Below are 14,885 nucleotides of genomic sequence, written 5' to 3'. Positions count from 1 at the left end.
CAACAGCAAGTTTCATCCGTGGCACTTTTCCCGACAGGAAAGCATGGCTTTCATTCCACGGCCAACTTGAACCAAGATCAGGGACTCAGAACTTCTTCGAAAAGAAAAAAAGGTTTTTGTATAATTAACCCGATTTTAATTTGTAGGTATTCGATTGAATTGTAAAATCGTAACAAATATAAATCCTGCGCGTAAGGTGGCACAGCGGTCGAGTTGCTGCCTCACAGCGCCAGAGACCCGGGTTCGATCCTGACCTCGGGTGCTTTCTGTGCGGAGTTTTGTACGTTCTCCCCATGGGTTCTCTCCGGGTGCTCCGGTTTCCTCCCACGCTCCAAAAACGCACAGGTTTGTAGGTTAATTGCCTTCTGCGAATTGTAACTAGTCCCTGGTGCTGATGTGCAGGGATCGCTGGTTGGCGCACACTCGATGGACCGAAGGGCCTGTTTCCGCTCTGTATCACTAAACTAAACTAATAATTGGGAGAAGGCAGGAACGGGGTACTGATTGAGAATGATCAGCCATGATCACATTGAATGGCGGTGCTGGCTCGAAGGGCCGAATGGCCTCCTCCTGCACCTATTGTCTATTGTCTATAATATATTTTAAACCATTGTTATGGTTTCCTAGCTTCCCCCCATCACCTGAAGAAGGGTCTTGACCCGAAACGCCATCCATTCCTTCTCTCCAGAGATGCCGCCTGTCCCGCTGAGTTACTCCAGCCTTTTGTGTCTATCTTTGGTTTAAACCAGCGTCTGCAGTTCCTTCCTACACACCTGAGGTTAGTGTTTGCTCTGGATCATTTCACAAAACATACACTTTGATGAACATTATAAACCATTAGGTTTAACCACGAATCTTTCAAGACCATTATGCTTCACCAGCGCTAAGAATCTCAGTGCGATTTAGGACGTTCTCGAGTGCAGTGATCCAAGTTTGCTTCCCGAAATTTCCATTTCGCCTTGCAATGGTGATTAGTTGAGCGCAAATCATTGTCACTTTATGATTTTCCAGCTGTCTGCCTCAGGTATTTACTTCGGACTATTATCGTCAACTCTGTACAAATCTTCTGGTTAGCTTGAAAAACAAGGTTACGGTACAGAGGAAGTCATGAACCAAGAAATACTGAGAAATGAACTTTTGCTGTCTTTCAGTCAATAACGTTGAAAGGGGTGAAAAATTTCTCTGTCGAGGCCTGTTACAACTTGACATTGTCATTGGGAGCTTCCCTGCTGACTACCAGAGTAACTCTACTGCCTATTATGCTCAGGGGCGGCATAGTGGCCATGATCATATTGAATGGCGGTGCTGGCTCGAATGGCCGAAAGGCCTACTATTGTGGCCACCTATTGTGTCTATTGTCTATTGTGGCACGGCTGATAGAGCTGCTGCCTCACAGCGCCAGAATCCAAGGTTCGATCCTGACGTCGGCCACTGTCTGTGTGGAGTTTGCATGTCTCCCCCCCTAGGGACCACGAGGATTTCCTCCAGGTGCTCGGGTTTCCTCCCACATCCCATCCCAAATGGCCAAATTGAAAGTGAAGGGCCAGGATAGAGTATATGTGGAGAGGATGTTTCCACTAGTGGGAGAGTTTGGGACCCAAGGTCATACCCTCAGAATTAAAGGACATTCCTTTAGAAAGGAGATGAGGAGGAATTTCCTTAGTCAAGAGGGTGGTGAATCTGTGGAATTCATCGCCGCAGAAGGCTGTGGAGGCCGTCAATGGACATTATTAAGGCAGAGATAGATAGATTCTTGATTAGTACGGGTGTCAGCGGTTATGGGGAGAAGGCAGAATGGGGTTAGGAGGGAGAGATAGATCAGCCATGATTGAATGGCGGAGTAGACTTGATGGGCCGAATGGCCCAATTCTGCTCCTTTCACTTATGAACTTATGGAATTCTGTCCCTAGAACTTATGAAATAATTCCTGAGTGTCACAAAGTTCAGAGCGACAAGGATCAATGGGATCAGGTGCATTATTGATCCTCAGCAGTCAGGAAAGTAAACAGGTGGAAATAAAGATAACGTTACGATAAAGTAACCCTTGCTTTCCCTCTCTTTCCATCCCTCCCCCTTCACAGTTCTCCGACCAGTCTTACTGTCTCCGACTATATTTTATCTCTGTTGGCTTTGTTGTTACCTTCTCCCAGCTAACAATGATCTATTCTACGTTTTCTTTGATCTCCATTCCCTATGTCCTATTTTCACACCATACACTTCCTTATCGATGTGTCTCCCTCTTCCCCGACATCAGTCTGAAGAAGGGCCTCGACCCGAAACGTCACCCATTCCTTCTCTCCAGAGATGCTGCCTGTCCCGCTGAGTTACTCCAGCACTTAGAGAGTAATAAACTCAGAGAAGCATACAGACAGCGTGGAAACAGGCCCTTCGGCCCAACTTGCCCACGCCGAACAATATGTCCCATCTACACTAGTCCCACCTGCCTACATTTGGCCCATATCTCTCTAAACCTGTCCTATCCAAGTAGCTGAGTTACTCCAGCTTTTTGTGTCTATCTTCAGTTTAAACCAGCATCTGCAGTTCCTTCCTGCACAATAAAGATAACGATGTTAGCTTTTGCAAAGCTTCATCACTCAAAGGAAAGGCGAAGCAGCAAAATGGCAATGTCCACACCGTCTGTATATTTCCTACGTCCATGAAAGAAGCTGTAGAGCTCTAGCTAAACCACTTACGCTATGGTGCCGGTTCGAAGGGCCAAATGGCCTCCACCTGCATTTATTTTCTATAACTGAGATGATCACGTTTCCAAATTGATGCTTGATTTGATTGGGATGATTCGATTCTGGTGCTCCCTCTGAATGAGACGTGATGGCAAACTAGTCATAAATAACAGTCGAGTAGACGTCTATCACGGGGATGTTCTTGAGCAGAAGAGAACAGCTTCAAAAAAAAAAAACGCTGACCAGAAATGACTTGTCAAGTCAGGAACCGAAATGTCAATTGTTCATAAGTTCAAGGAGCAGAATAAGGCCATTCGGCCCATCCAGTCTACTCCACCATTCAATCGTGGCTGATCTATCTTTCCCCCTCAACCCCATTCTCCTGCCTCCTCCCCACAACCTCTGACACCCGTACTAATTAAGAACCTGCCAATCTCCACCTTAAAAATATCCATTGACTTGGCCTCCACAATCCACAGATGCAGGTTTAACATTGAAGTCCGATAAAGTCCGATTAAAGATACTTCACAGGTCTCCAGTGAGGTAGATGGGAGGTCGGGACCACACTATCGCTGATCAAAGGACTGTTCAGTTGCCTGAAAATAGCTGGGCGGAAACAGTCCCTGAATCTGCGATTTCAAAAAAAAAAATGCTGGGTTGAAAAGTGACCAATTGGTAATGATTCTAATAAGGAGACTTTCACTGATTCACACCACAGTCAGTGTTAGAGTAACACAGTGTGGCGGGCGCACAGCGGGTAGAGCTGCTGCCTCACAGCACCAGAGACCCAGGTCCCATTCTGACCTCCGCTACTGTCTGTGTGGAGTTCGCACGTTCTCCCTGTGACCATTTGGATTTTCCTCCGGGTGCTCGGTTTTACTCTCATTTGTGTGGAAGATAGACACATAATGGCGGCACGGTGGCGCAGCGGTAGAGTTGCTGCCTTACAGCGAATGCAGTGCCGGAGACTCAGGTTCGATCCTGACTACGGGTGCTGTACTGTACGGAGTTTGTACCTTCTCCCCGTGACCTGCGCGGGTTTTCTCCGAGATCTTCGGTTTCCTCCCACACTCCAAAGATGTACAGGTTTGTAGGTTAATTGGCTGTGCAAATGTAAAAATTGTCCCTAGTGTGTGTAGGATAGTGTTAATGTGCGGGGATCGCTGGGCAGCGCAGACTCGGTGGGCCGAAGGGCCTGTTTCTGCGCTGTATCTCTAAATCTAAAAGCTGGAGTAACTCAGCAGGACAGGCAGCATCTCTGAAGAAAAAGGACGGGTGACCTTCCGGCCAGGGACCCTTCTTCAGACCCGAAACGTCACCCGTACTTTTCCTCCAGAGACGCTGCCTGACCCGCTGAGTTACTCCAGCACTGCGTGTCTTTTTTTTTTTAGAAACCAGCATCTGCATTTCCTTGTACCAAGCTTCAAGGAAGAAAGACTCGGCTTGTACTCGCTGGAATTTAGAAGATTAAGGGGGGATCTTATAGAAACTTACAAAATTCTTAAGGGGTTGGACAGGCTAGATGCAGGAAGATTGTTCCCGATGTTGGGGAAGTCCAGAACAAGGGGTCACAGTTTAAGGATAAGGGGGAAGTCTTTTAGGACCGAGATGAGAAAGTTTTTTTTCACACAGAGAGTGGTGAATCTGTGGAATTCTCTGCCACAGAAGGTAGTTGAGGCCAGTTCATTGGCTATATTTAAGAGGGAGTTAGATGTGGCCCTTGTGGCTAAAGGGATCAGGGGGTATGGAGAGAAGGCCGGTACGGGATACTGAGTTGGATGATCAGCCATGATCATATTGAATGGCGGTGCAGGCTCGAAGGGCCGAATGGCCTACTCCTGCACCTATTTTCTATGTTTCTATGTTTCAGTTTCTAACTGGGTGCTCACCCTCACTGTCTGATGGAAAGAGGCCACACTAGCAGCAAGTGTGGCAGGTTCATTCCTTGTTGCCCACCAAAATTCATTCCTCCCTAGTCTCACAGCTGCCGTCTGCTGCTGGGGCCAGTCTGTGGAAAGGAACAGCATCGACATGCAAAAAATAAAGTCTTCCTCAGCTCCACCACGCTGGTCATAATAAAAGCACCAGCTGAAACATCACAAGGCTTCAAATTACATCATTTAAAATTCTGCTGAATTTTGAAATGTTCCTACTTTGTGCCTTTAAGTATTAATTTTGCCTCTAATGCAATCAAATAACGGGTTTGTGCAGGAAGGAACTGCAGAAACTGGTTTACACCGAAGATAGACACAAAATGCTGGAGTAACTCAGCGGGACAGGCAGCATCTCTGGGTAGATCTTCTACCCACAGATGCAGCTTTCCCTCTGAGTTACTCCAGCACAAATAACGGGTTTGACTTCTTCAAGCGGCGCAGCGGTAGAGTTGCCAGAGACCCGGGTTCGATCCCGACTACGGGCGCCGTCTGTACGGAGTTTGTACGTTCTCCCCGTGACCTGTGTGGGTTTTCGCCAAGATCTTCGGTTTCCTCCCACACTCCAAAGACGTACAGGTTTGTAGGTTAAGTGGCTTGGTATAAATGTAAAATTGTCCCCAGTGTGTGTAACAATAACAATGAAGGCCCACCAGCGGCTCTTTTTCCTGAGAAGCCTGAGGAAGTTTGGCATTTTAATTTTAATTTATGTGCTGTAATTGTAATTTTTTTTTGTTGCACAATCCGCAGGCATTGCCACTTCCATTTCACTGCACATCGTGTATGTGTATGTGGCAAATAAACTTGACTTGACTTGAACTTCTACAGATGCACCATCGAGAGCCTGCTGACGGGCTGCATTACAGTCTGGTACGGGAACTGTTCTGCTCACAACCACAAATCACCACAGAGAGTTGGTGGTGAAGACGGCACAGCACATCACTGGCAACTGTCTCCCGGCCATTCAGGACATTTTCTACCGGCGGTGCCTGCGGAAGGCACGCAGCATCATCGAGGACCACAGCCACCCAGCACACAGGCTGTTCTCCTTGTTACCGTCAGGCAGACGATACAGGAGTATGGCTGCACATACTACCAGACTTAAGAACAGTTTCTACCATCAGGCCATCAGGCTTCTGAACTCATAAACACATTTCACATCATATATGTTGATTATTTTTAATATTGTCTTTTTACCTATTTTTAATATTGTCTTTTTACCTCACTAATGTCATTTTTTAAAATCTTATTTATCCATGGAATATTACTGCTGAGGTGACCCGTTGTCTTGTCAAATACATTTCATTGTACCGTTGACCCTGAGCCAACCTACATATGACAAATAAAATGTAGTATTATTATTATTATTATTATTATTATAGGGTAGTGTTAATGTGCGGGGATCGCTGGTCGGTGTGGACAGGGTGGGCCAAAGGACCTCTGGTTCTGCGCTGTATCTCTAAACTAAACTAAACAAATGTTGTCAGTTATAAAAGCATGTGCAGAAAGAAAGATAGAAAGAATAAAATAATTGTCTCAAGGGCTCAACAAATGTTAAATGTTTTAATGTTAATGTTAGACAATGAGTTCGCTTCACCTCACCTTATCTAATTCTGCTACGGGGGGCAATTTAAAATTACCAAAAGTTTTTGTTTTAAACCGTGTTCTGCTCTTGTAAGTCTAATGCAATAAAAAGATGATTGTGGAAATACAGAAAGAAAGCTGCAATCTTGCAGAAAACTAAATATTTTAAAATTTTGATTCAAAAAGCAAAGCACTGCAGGACGTGGAAGGAATGAAATTCAGAAGGAAAACACTTGAGAGGCTGTACTTAGACTGTGGTTCTGAGATCAGACACAAATGTGGAATCATAGGCAGTGCCCCTCTGCTAAATGAGTAATCCCCAGATGAGATAAGTGAACATGATTATGTCACTATTTAAAGTGACCCCTGAATAACCTTGCAGCTACAGTCATGTTGGTGGAAAGGATAATAAGTGAATCACCCCCTCCCACCATCGAATGTCCAAACTTCAATTAATTTCCACAATCTCCCGCAAAAAAATCCTTGCCTCTAAAAAAAACCTAAACTTCTCCCGTTTCTATATAAATGTCCTTATTGTTCCATCCCTCCTGATTAAATTTCTCCTGAGCTACAAACCTCAAGAGGCTCCGCATTCCTGAGAGGTTGGTTTCAGATGTAACCCACTCCCTCCCCCCCCTCCTTTCCATTCACCCCATTCTCTCTCCTTCAAGTTATCAAGCCTCTAATCTCTGGAATTCTCCCTTTATCTTTGCATCCCCCCTCCTCGTTTCGGGCATAAATCTTCAACAAAATCAACTGTTGGCACTTTGAGCTCACCCTTTCTACTATTCAATGTTCACTTTTATTTTGAATACATTTCCAGTCTAGTTTAAAGGACCAGGTGAAGTGTCGGGTCGAAACCAGTCTTCAAACCTGTCCTGAAATGTCACCTGTTCCTTTTCTCCAGAGATGCTGCCTGAATCATGGGTGTGATCCAAGATAACTGAGAAAACCTACACAGAGAAACATGCTGGCAATTTAACTATTTATTTAAACAAGAATGAAATCTTGAACGAGGTGTGCATCTCCACTGAAGCAGGCTATTCACAAGTCATTAAGGCGGCCACCTTAGTTAGCAGATGCTAACACGGGTCTGAAGAACGGTCCTGACCCAAAACATCACCAACCCATGTTCTCCAGAGATGCCACCTGACCCGCCAAATTACTCCAGCACTTTGTCTCTTTTATTTCTCACTAATCACACGTTTTGGTTTAAAAACAATTGGCAATGATATTCTCAGCCAGTTAATGTAGCATTATATCCACTATCAATAATGGCCATTACATCACCTCAGGAAAATGCCCATAAAGCCCTCGGGCATTTGAGGCCTAACTCACACGTACACTTAAAGAAGGGTTGCCAACTGTCCCGTATTAGCCGGGACATCCTGAATTTTGGGCTAAATTGGTTTGTCCCGTACAGGACCACCCTTGTCCCGTATTAGGCCCGGGGGACGCTGTAGGCCCCGACAGTTCAGGCCCCGACAGTTCAGGCACCGACATTTTAGCTCTGGACAGTCTAGGTCCGGAGGCCTGGGCGCTGCCTAACGGAGGTTGCCCAGGCGGCCGCCATTGGTGGAGCGGGAGCACATGGCCACTGGCTGGGTGAGGTCACATGGGGCACGGGACAGTGACGTCACCTTGTCCCGTATTTAGGAGTGAGATAGTTGACACCCCTAACTTAAAGCCTTGCTGAATTCTTAGAGTTACACCAAACTATCTTCTCTCTGGAGCACTTTATCCCAGAGAGATGTGGAGGCTAGCACATTAGAAACATAGAAAATAGGTGCAGGAGTAGGCCATTCGGCCCTTTGATCCAGCACCGCCATTCAATATGTTCATGGCTGATCATCCAAAATCAGTACCCCTTTCCTGCTTTATCCCCATATCCCTTGATTCCGTGAGCCCCAAGAGCTAAATCTAACTCTCTCTTGAATACATCCAGTGAATTGACCTCCACCGCCTTCTGTGGCAGAGAATTCCACAGATTCACAACCCTCTGGCTGAAAAAGTTTTTCCCCATCTCAGTCCTAAGAAATGGAGGTAGAAGGGATTGAGGGCTCCAAGAAGCTTTAAAGAGTTAAGGCTTGGGATCATATTATATGGGCAGGGCAGATGGTATACACTTGTGTATAGGAAGACACGGCAGGTGCTGGTCCATACAAAGGCAGCATCTCTAGAGAAAAAAAGAATAGTTGACATTTCAGGCCCGAAGAAGGGTTCCGACCAGAAATGTCTCCTATTCCTTGTCTCCAGAGATGCTGCCTGACCTGCTGAGTTACTCCAGCGTTTTGTGTCTATCTTTGGTATACGCCTGCTCCTTGTTTTCTTGTCATTCAGCTGACAATCTTAAGACTATATAACGGTAAACATAGATCTAAAATTATCGTGCCCAGTAGAACGCAGGGCCTTGTCAATCGAATACAAGACGAAAACACCATTCGCTATTTTCGTTTTCATAAGTGATAGGAGCAGAATTAGGCCATTCAGCCCATCAAGTCTAGTCCACCATTCAATCATGGCTGATCTATCTCTCCCTCCTAACCCCATTCTTCTGCCTTCTCCCCATAACCCCTGCACTAATCAAGAATCTATCTATCTATCTCTACCTTAAAAATATCCATTGACTTGTCCTCCACGGCCTTTCACAGAAATTCCTCCTCATCTCCTTCCAAAAGGAACGTCCTTTAATTCTGAGGTTGTGCCCTCTGGTCCTAGACTCTCCCACTAGTGGAAACATCCTCTCCACATCCACTCTATCCAGGCCTTTCACTATTCTGTAAGTTTCAATAAGCCCCCCCCCTCCCCCTCCCCCTCCCCCTCATCCTTCTAAACTCCAGCGAGTATAGGCCCAGTGCTGACAAACGCTCATTTGAAGGTTACAAAATGTCCTGCAATCGGAGAACCTTCATTAAAGATACAAGAGGACTTTCTGTGGAGCAAGGATGTCCATGACGTGCATGATCAGTGCCTCACAAGACTTAACATTCTTCAGTTACCCAAAAGCCAGCATATGCAAGCACTGACCTTGTGAAAGTGTGCAAGGAATCTATGAGCCACTGGCAGAGGGAATTCAAATGTTGATACAAAATCCATTCCCGGTAATCTCCGAATCTTTGACAACCAAACCATGTTTATTTAGATGACATAATCTGAGAATACTCCATAACGGTTACATTAGTTGTACCTAAACCCCGGCTAGTCCCAGTGTAACCTACAGTGCAAGCATTTGCTAAAATAACATGTTACAATGCAGTTTCAGTTAAGCACGTCAATATGATAAATTATATCCACTATGCCTGTAAATGGATCTCATGTAAACATTGTTACACTATTTTGATTTTCGTGAGGGGTACAGGAGATGAGAACCCATACAGTAAATTATGCTCTTTTTAAAAAATAAATTCAGTGTCAAACAAGGCCGCATCAGGTTTGATCAGGGTCCACCAACAGGGGCGGCACGGCGGTCGAGTTGCTGCCTTACAGCGCCAGAGACCCGCGTTCGATCCCGACCACTGTATGGAGTTTGTACGTTCTCCCCGTGACCTGCATGGATTTTCTCCGGGTGCTCCGATTTCCTCCCATGCTCCACAGACGTACAGGTTTGTAGGTTAATTAGCTTCAGTAAATATTGCGCAGGCTAGTAGCGAGTGTACGGGGATGGCTGGTTGGCGCGGAATAGGTGGGCCGAAGGATCTGTATCCATGCTGTGTCTCTAAACTAAACTATACGGAGAATGGAGTTTAGAGAATGTAAGAAGGGTCTCGACCCGAAACGTCACCCATTCCCTCTCTCCTAGATGCTGCCTGACCTGCTGAGTTACTCCAGCATTTTGTGATACCTTTAGAGAATGTAATGATCTCTACCAACGACTACTTCTGAAGTAAAAACACTTTTCAAAAGCGAAACGTTAAAGATTTTTTTTTTTTTTTACCCATTCAATTTGCCAAACTAGTGAAGTTTGTCCTTCACAATACGCGGAAAGAGTGAGACAGAAGCACGTTTAGTGAATACACAGAGATGAGGGAGGCACCATATCTTTGACTTTAGATGGTCAGTTATCAGAAAAAGCCTTGAAACTGTGATGATTTTTTTTTCTGAACACAATTAGCTCTGTGTTCCCCGTTATCCCATCTACTTCCTCACCCCCACAGCCAAGGTCGTATTATCCCTGGACCCAAGTGGGTGGGCAGGCAGGGACACCCCAAATCTCCACCCATGCCAAGCCGTTCCTTGTACTGAATTCAGAAAGGAGGTAAGCATTTACAAAAGGGGGAACATTCCTGTTCCGGTAAAATAACATTTTCTTCAATACAGAAACTGCAAAGGCTGGTCTGTAATCCATTCCCACAGGGAAGAATGCATTCTATTGTCAGTCACATACATGTAAAAAGAATCTGATTGGGTCTCTGTTCAAGAACCAGAGGGCCTTGTTGTCTTTGGAAAGCTCAATGTAGTTTAGTTCAGACATCAGTCTGAGGAAGGCTCTCGACCAGAAACGTCACCCATTCCTTCTCTCCAGAGATGCTGCCTGTCCCACGCTGAGTTACTCCAGCATTTTTGTGTCTATCATATGCATATATATGTGTGTGTGTGTGTGTATGTGCATATGTATATTTGTAAATATAATATAGGTATATATGTGCGTGTATAAAAATCGGACACAAATAAAAGGGGGTTTCCTTTGTTAGAATTAATTCCATTCTCAAAACAATAGACAATAGGTGCAGGGGTAGGCCATTTGGCCCTTCGAGCCAGCACCACCATTCAATGTGATCATGGCTGATCGTTCTCAATCAGTACCCCGTTCCTGCTTTCTCCCCATACCCCCTGACTCCACTATCCTTAAGAGCTCTATCTAGCTCTCTCTTGAATGTATTCAGAGAATTGGCCTCCACTGCCCTCTGAGGCAGAGAATTCCACAGATTCACAACTCTCTGACTGAAAAAGTTTTTCCTCATCTCTGTTCTAAATGGCCTACCCCCTATTCAAAAACAATTGATTTACAGACACAAAGAGGGAAAACTAGGGTCCCAGCCCGAAACGTCACCTATCCACATTCTCCAGGCATGCTGCCTGATCCGCTGAGTTACTCCAGCGCTTTGTGTCATTTTAAGTAAAAGCAAAACTTTTAATATCCCTTTAACTGAGGGCAATAAAAAGTTGATTTATTTTAATAGAAAGCACGAGAGTTTTTTTTTTTTACTTGGCCAAGTTAAAACTGGCAGCTTTTTCAGGTGGCCAAATAGACACACAAAATGCTGGAGTAACTCAACGGGTCAGGCAGCATCTCTGGAGAACATGGACGGTGACATTGAGGGTCGGGACCCTTCTTCGGATTTTTTTTTTGTGCGTTCCTTTACGACTGTGTTCGAAGCCACCTTTCTGATCGAAGAGTTGCGAAGACTATCAGACGGGATCGGAAAACCACCGCTCAGTGTTGCAATATTTACAATCAACAGGGCCAACAAAGTGAGTGCTCCTCTTTGTAAACCTGGGAGTCGGCTTCATCAACACTGCCAAACAAGCAGGTGCAAGGTCACCACTCTCAGCGTTGTCACGGCAATCGCTGGGAGTCTGCCTCCCTGTCAGAGTATAATTTTTCAAACCAACATCAGCCCACTTGAATAAAGCTGGGCAACTTCCAAGTGTTGTGGAAACTCGTTACGCTGCACATTTCCCCAGTAGACCAATGAACACTCTCCCCCTCTCTCTCTACCCCCTCTCTTTCTCTCTCCCCCTCCCTCTCTCTCCTGTCCCTCTCTTCCCTCTCACCTCTCTCTCTCCCCCTCCCTCCCCTTCGCTCCCTCTCTCTCTCTCCCCCTCCCTCCCCTTCGCTCCCTCTCTCTCTCCCCCTCCCTCTCTCCTGTCCCTCTCTCTCCCCTCTCACCCCCCTCCCACCCTCTCCCCCCCTCCCACCCTCCCCCCCCCCCACCCTCTCCCCCCCCCTCTCTCTCCCCACCCTCTCTCTCCCCCCCCCCTCTCCCTCTCCCTCTCCCTCACACACACACACACAAACAAACACCATGAAGGCTGTGTGTGGCTGGCTGCCTTGCCATAAATAGGAGCTCCCAATACAAGTTTGCTTCGTCACTCAGTTCCCAGATAGGCGGAATGTTTAGTCATTTTGAATAATTGCCTTGGCAGGGAGGGGGGGGGGGGGGAGGGGGGGGAGAGGGAGGGGGGAGAGGGAGGGGGGGGGGGGAGGGGGAGGGGGAGGGGGGAGGAAATAAATGTTCAAAAATCTCAGCTTTCAAATGATAAACAACTCAAGGACAGGTATTAATAAGGTCTCGACAGACTGGACGTGGAAAGAATGTTTGTCAGTAGTGGGAGAGTTTGGAACCAGAGGGCACAGCCTGAGAATAAAAGGACGTACCTTTCAAAAGGGGATGAGGAGGAGCCAGAGGTAAATGGGACTTCTGTGGAATTCGTTGCCACAGACGGCTGTGGAGGTCAAGGCGTTGGGCATTTCTTTAAAGCTGAGATTGATAGGTTCTTGACTAGTAAGGCCGACAAACATTAAAGGGAGAAGGCAGGCAGGAGAATTGGGTTGAGAGGGAATGATCAGCCATGATCGAATGGCAGACTAGACTCGATAGGCCGAATGACCTAATTCTATGTCTTAGAAACATAGAAAATAGGTGCAGGAGGAGGCCATTCGGCCCTTCGAGCCAGCACCGCCATTCATCGTGTTCATGGCTGATCATCCACAATCAGCAACCTGTGCCTGCCTTCTCCCCACATCCCTTGATTCCACCAGCCTCTAGAGCTCTATCTAACATCCAATAAGTCTTATGGACTTATTAAACCCCGAGAACCACAGGCCCTGCCTCTCTTTTATAGTTTGACCCACGAGATCAGACTAGACTCATTTCACACACGTCTCAGACCTTCGCTAATCAATGTGCCACTGAGCAGGCAGGGCACAGCAGCCTTATGGATGATCCTTAGTCTAATGCTGAGCAGACTGACCCGAGCTGGTCTGATGGTTACATAGAGCAGTATAGCACAACAACAGGCCTTTCGGCACGCAATGTCCATGCCGAACAAGATGCAAAGACCAACTTTGGCCTGACTGCACATAATCCATATCCCTCCGTATCCATATACCCATCCGAAAGTCTCTTAAATACCATATCATATCTGCCGCCATATATATTTTGTGTGGGTGTGTCTATACAAGTGAGTATGTGTGCATATATGCATACACAAGTGTGTGTCTGTTCTCTGCAAGTGTGTATATATGTGTGTGTCTGTATATATATATGAGTGTGTGTATACAAGTGTGTGTATGTGTGCCTGTATATGTGTCTGAATATATACGTGAGCGTGCATACACAAGTGTGCGTATGTATGTGTATACAAGTGTGTATATGTATACAAGTGTGTGTACGTGTGTGTGTATACAAGTGTGTATATGTATACAAGTGTGTGTATGTATGCAAGTGTGCGTATGTATGTGTATACAAGTGTGTATATGTATACAAGTGTGTGTACGTGTGTGTGTATACAAGTGTGCGTTTATATATATATACACAAGTGTGTGTGTGTATACACTGTTGTAACACGTGTGTGTGCGTGAAAACACAAGGGTGTGTGTGTGTGTTTATAACACAAGTGTGTGTGTGTGTGTGTTTATGTGTGTGTGTTTATAACACAAGTGCGTGTGTGTGTGTGCACAAGTGTGTGTGTGTGTGCACAAGTGTGTGTGCGCACAAGTGTGTGTGTTTGTGTGCACAAGTGTGTGTGTTTGTGTGCACAAGTGTGTGTGTTTATAACACAAGTGTGTGTGTTTATAACACAAGTGTGTGTGCGTACAAGTGTGTGTGTGTCCAACTGTGTGTGTACACGTGTGTGTGTGTGTACAAGTGTGTGTGTGTGTGTGCAAGTGTGTGGGTATACAGGTGTGTGTGTGTGTGTGTGTGTACAGGTGTGTGTGTGTGTGTGTGTGTACAGGTGTGTGTGTGTGTACAGGTGTGTGTGTGTACAGGTGTGTGTACAGGTGTGTGTGGGTATACAGGTGTGAGTGTGTGTGTGTACAGGTGTGTGTGTGTACAAGTGTGTGTGTGTGTGTACAGGTGTGTGTGTGTGTGTGTGTTTCATACCTTGTTTGACGGTCTTGAGGCGGATGGGGTGGTGTTTGCCGGCTGTGAGGAGGGTGCGGACATCGTAGAGCGGCAGCCCGGCCACCCTGAGCCCGTCCACCTCCAGCAGCAGCAGCAGCTGCAGCAACTCCCCGGCTCCCTCTGCCAGCTGTGGGAACTGTCCCAGCTCCGCACCGCCCGACAGCAGTGAGGCCATGCTCTCCCCTTGCTGCCTGTCCACCGCACTCTCGCGTACCCTGCTGCTCCAGTGGTTCCTCCTCTGGACCATCTTGGACATGGTGCTGGCAGCTGGGGCAGTGGTGGTTCCCAACGTGCACTCCACTGGGCTCCAGCAGGTGAGAAACGGTGCATAGAGAGAGGGAGATAGATCTCCCCCTCTCTCTCTCTCTCTCCCTCTCTCTCTCTCTCCCCCTCTCCCCCCCTCTCCCACTCCCCCCCTCTCCCACTCTCCCCCTCTCCCACTCTCTCCCTCTCTCCTTCCCCCTCTCTCCCTCTCCTTCTCCCTCTCTCCTTCCCTCTCCCCCTCTCCCTCTCACTCACCCCCTCTCCCTCTCCCCCACTCTCTCCCCCTCCTTCCCTAC

At 46.7% G+C, this 14,885-nt stretch overlaps 1 protein-coding gene across 10 annotated transcripts in view; it reads right to left on the bottom strand.

Annotated features, from left to right (window-relative positions):
* The window catches only part of magi1b (membrane associated guanylate kinase, WW and PDZ domain containing 1b), a 369,840-nt gene extending 355,193 nt beyond the window's left edge, over positions 1-14,647 (bottom strand). For 5 of the 10 annotated variants that reach the window (XM_078414540.1, XM_078414542.1, XM_078414543.1 and 2 more), the window contains exon 1: positions 14,305-14,644. In XM_078414540.1, coding sequence (XP_078270666.1) covers positions 14,305-14,581 — 277 coding nt within the window. In that variant the 5' untranslated portion in view covers positions 14,582-14,644. Of the gene's footprint in view, positions 1-14,304 lie in introns of all 10 variants that reach the window. The other 5 variants (XM_078414545.1, XM_078414546.1, XM_078414549.1 and 2 more) reach the window with 3 other exon arrangements.
* Positions 14,648-14,885: the final 238 nt, after the last annotated feature.

This window comes from Rhinoraja longicauda, chromosome 17 (assembly GCF_053455715.1).
Source record: "Rhinoraja longicauda isolate Sanriku21f chromosome 17, sRhiLon1.1, whole genome shotgun sequence".
In the NCBI taxonomy this organism is placed as follows: Eukaryota; Metazoa; Chordata; class Chondrichthyes; order Rajiformes; family Arhynchobatidae; genus Rhinoraja; species Rhinoraja longicauda.
The sequence above is the reverse complement of the archived record's forward strand: the minus strand, read 5'-3'. Positions and strand labels throughout refer to the sequence as shown.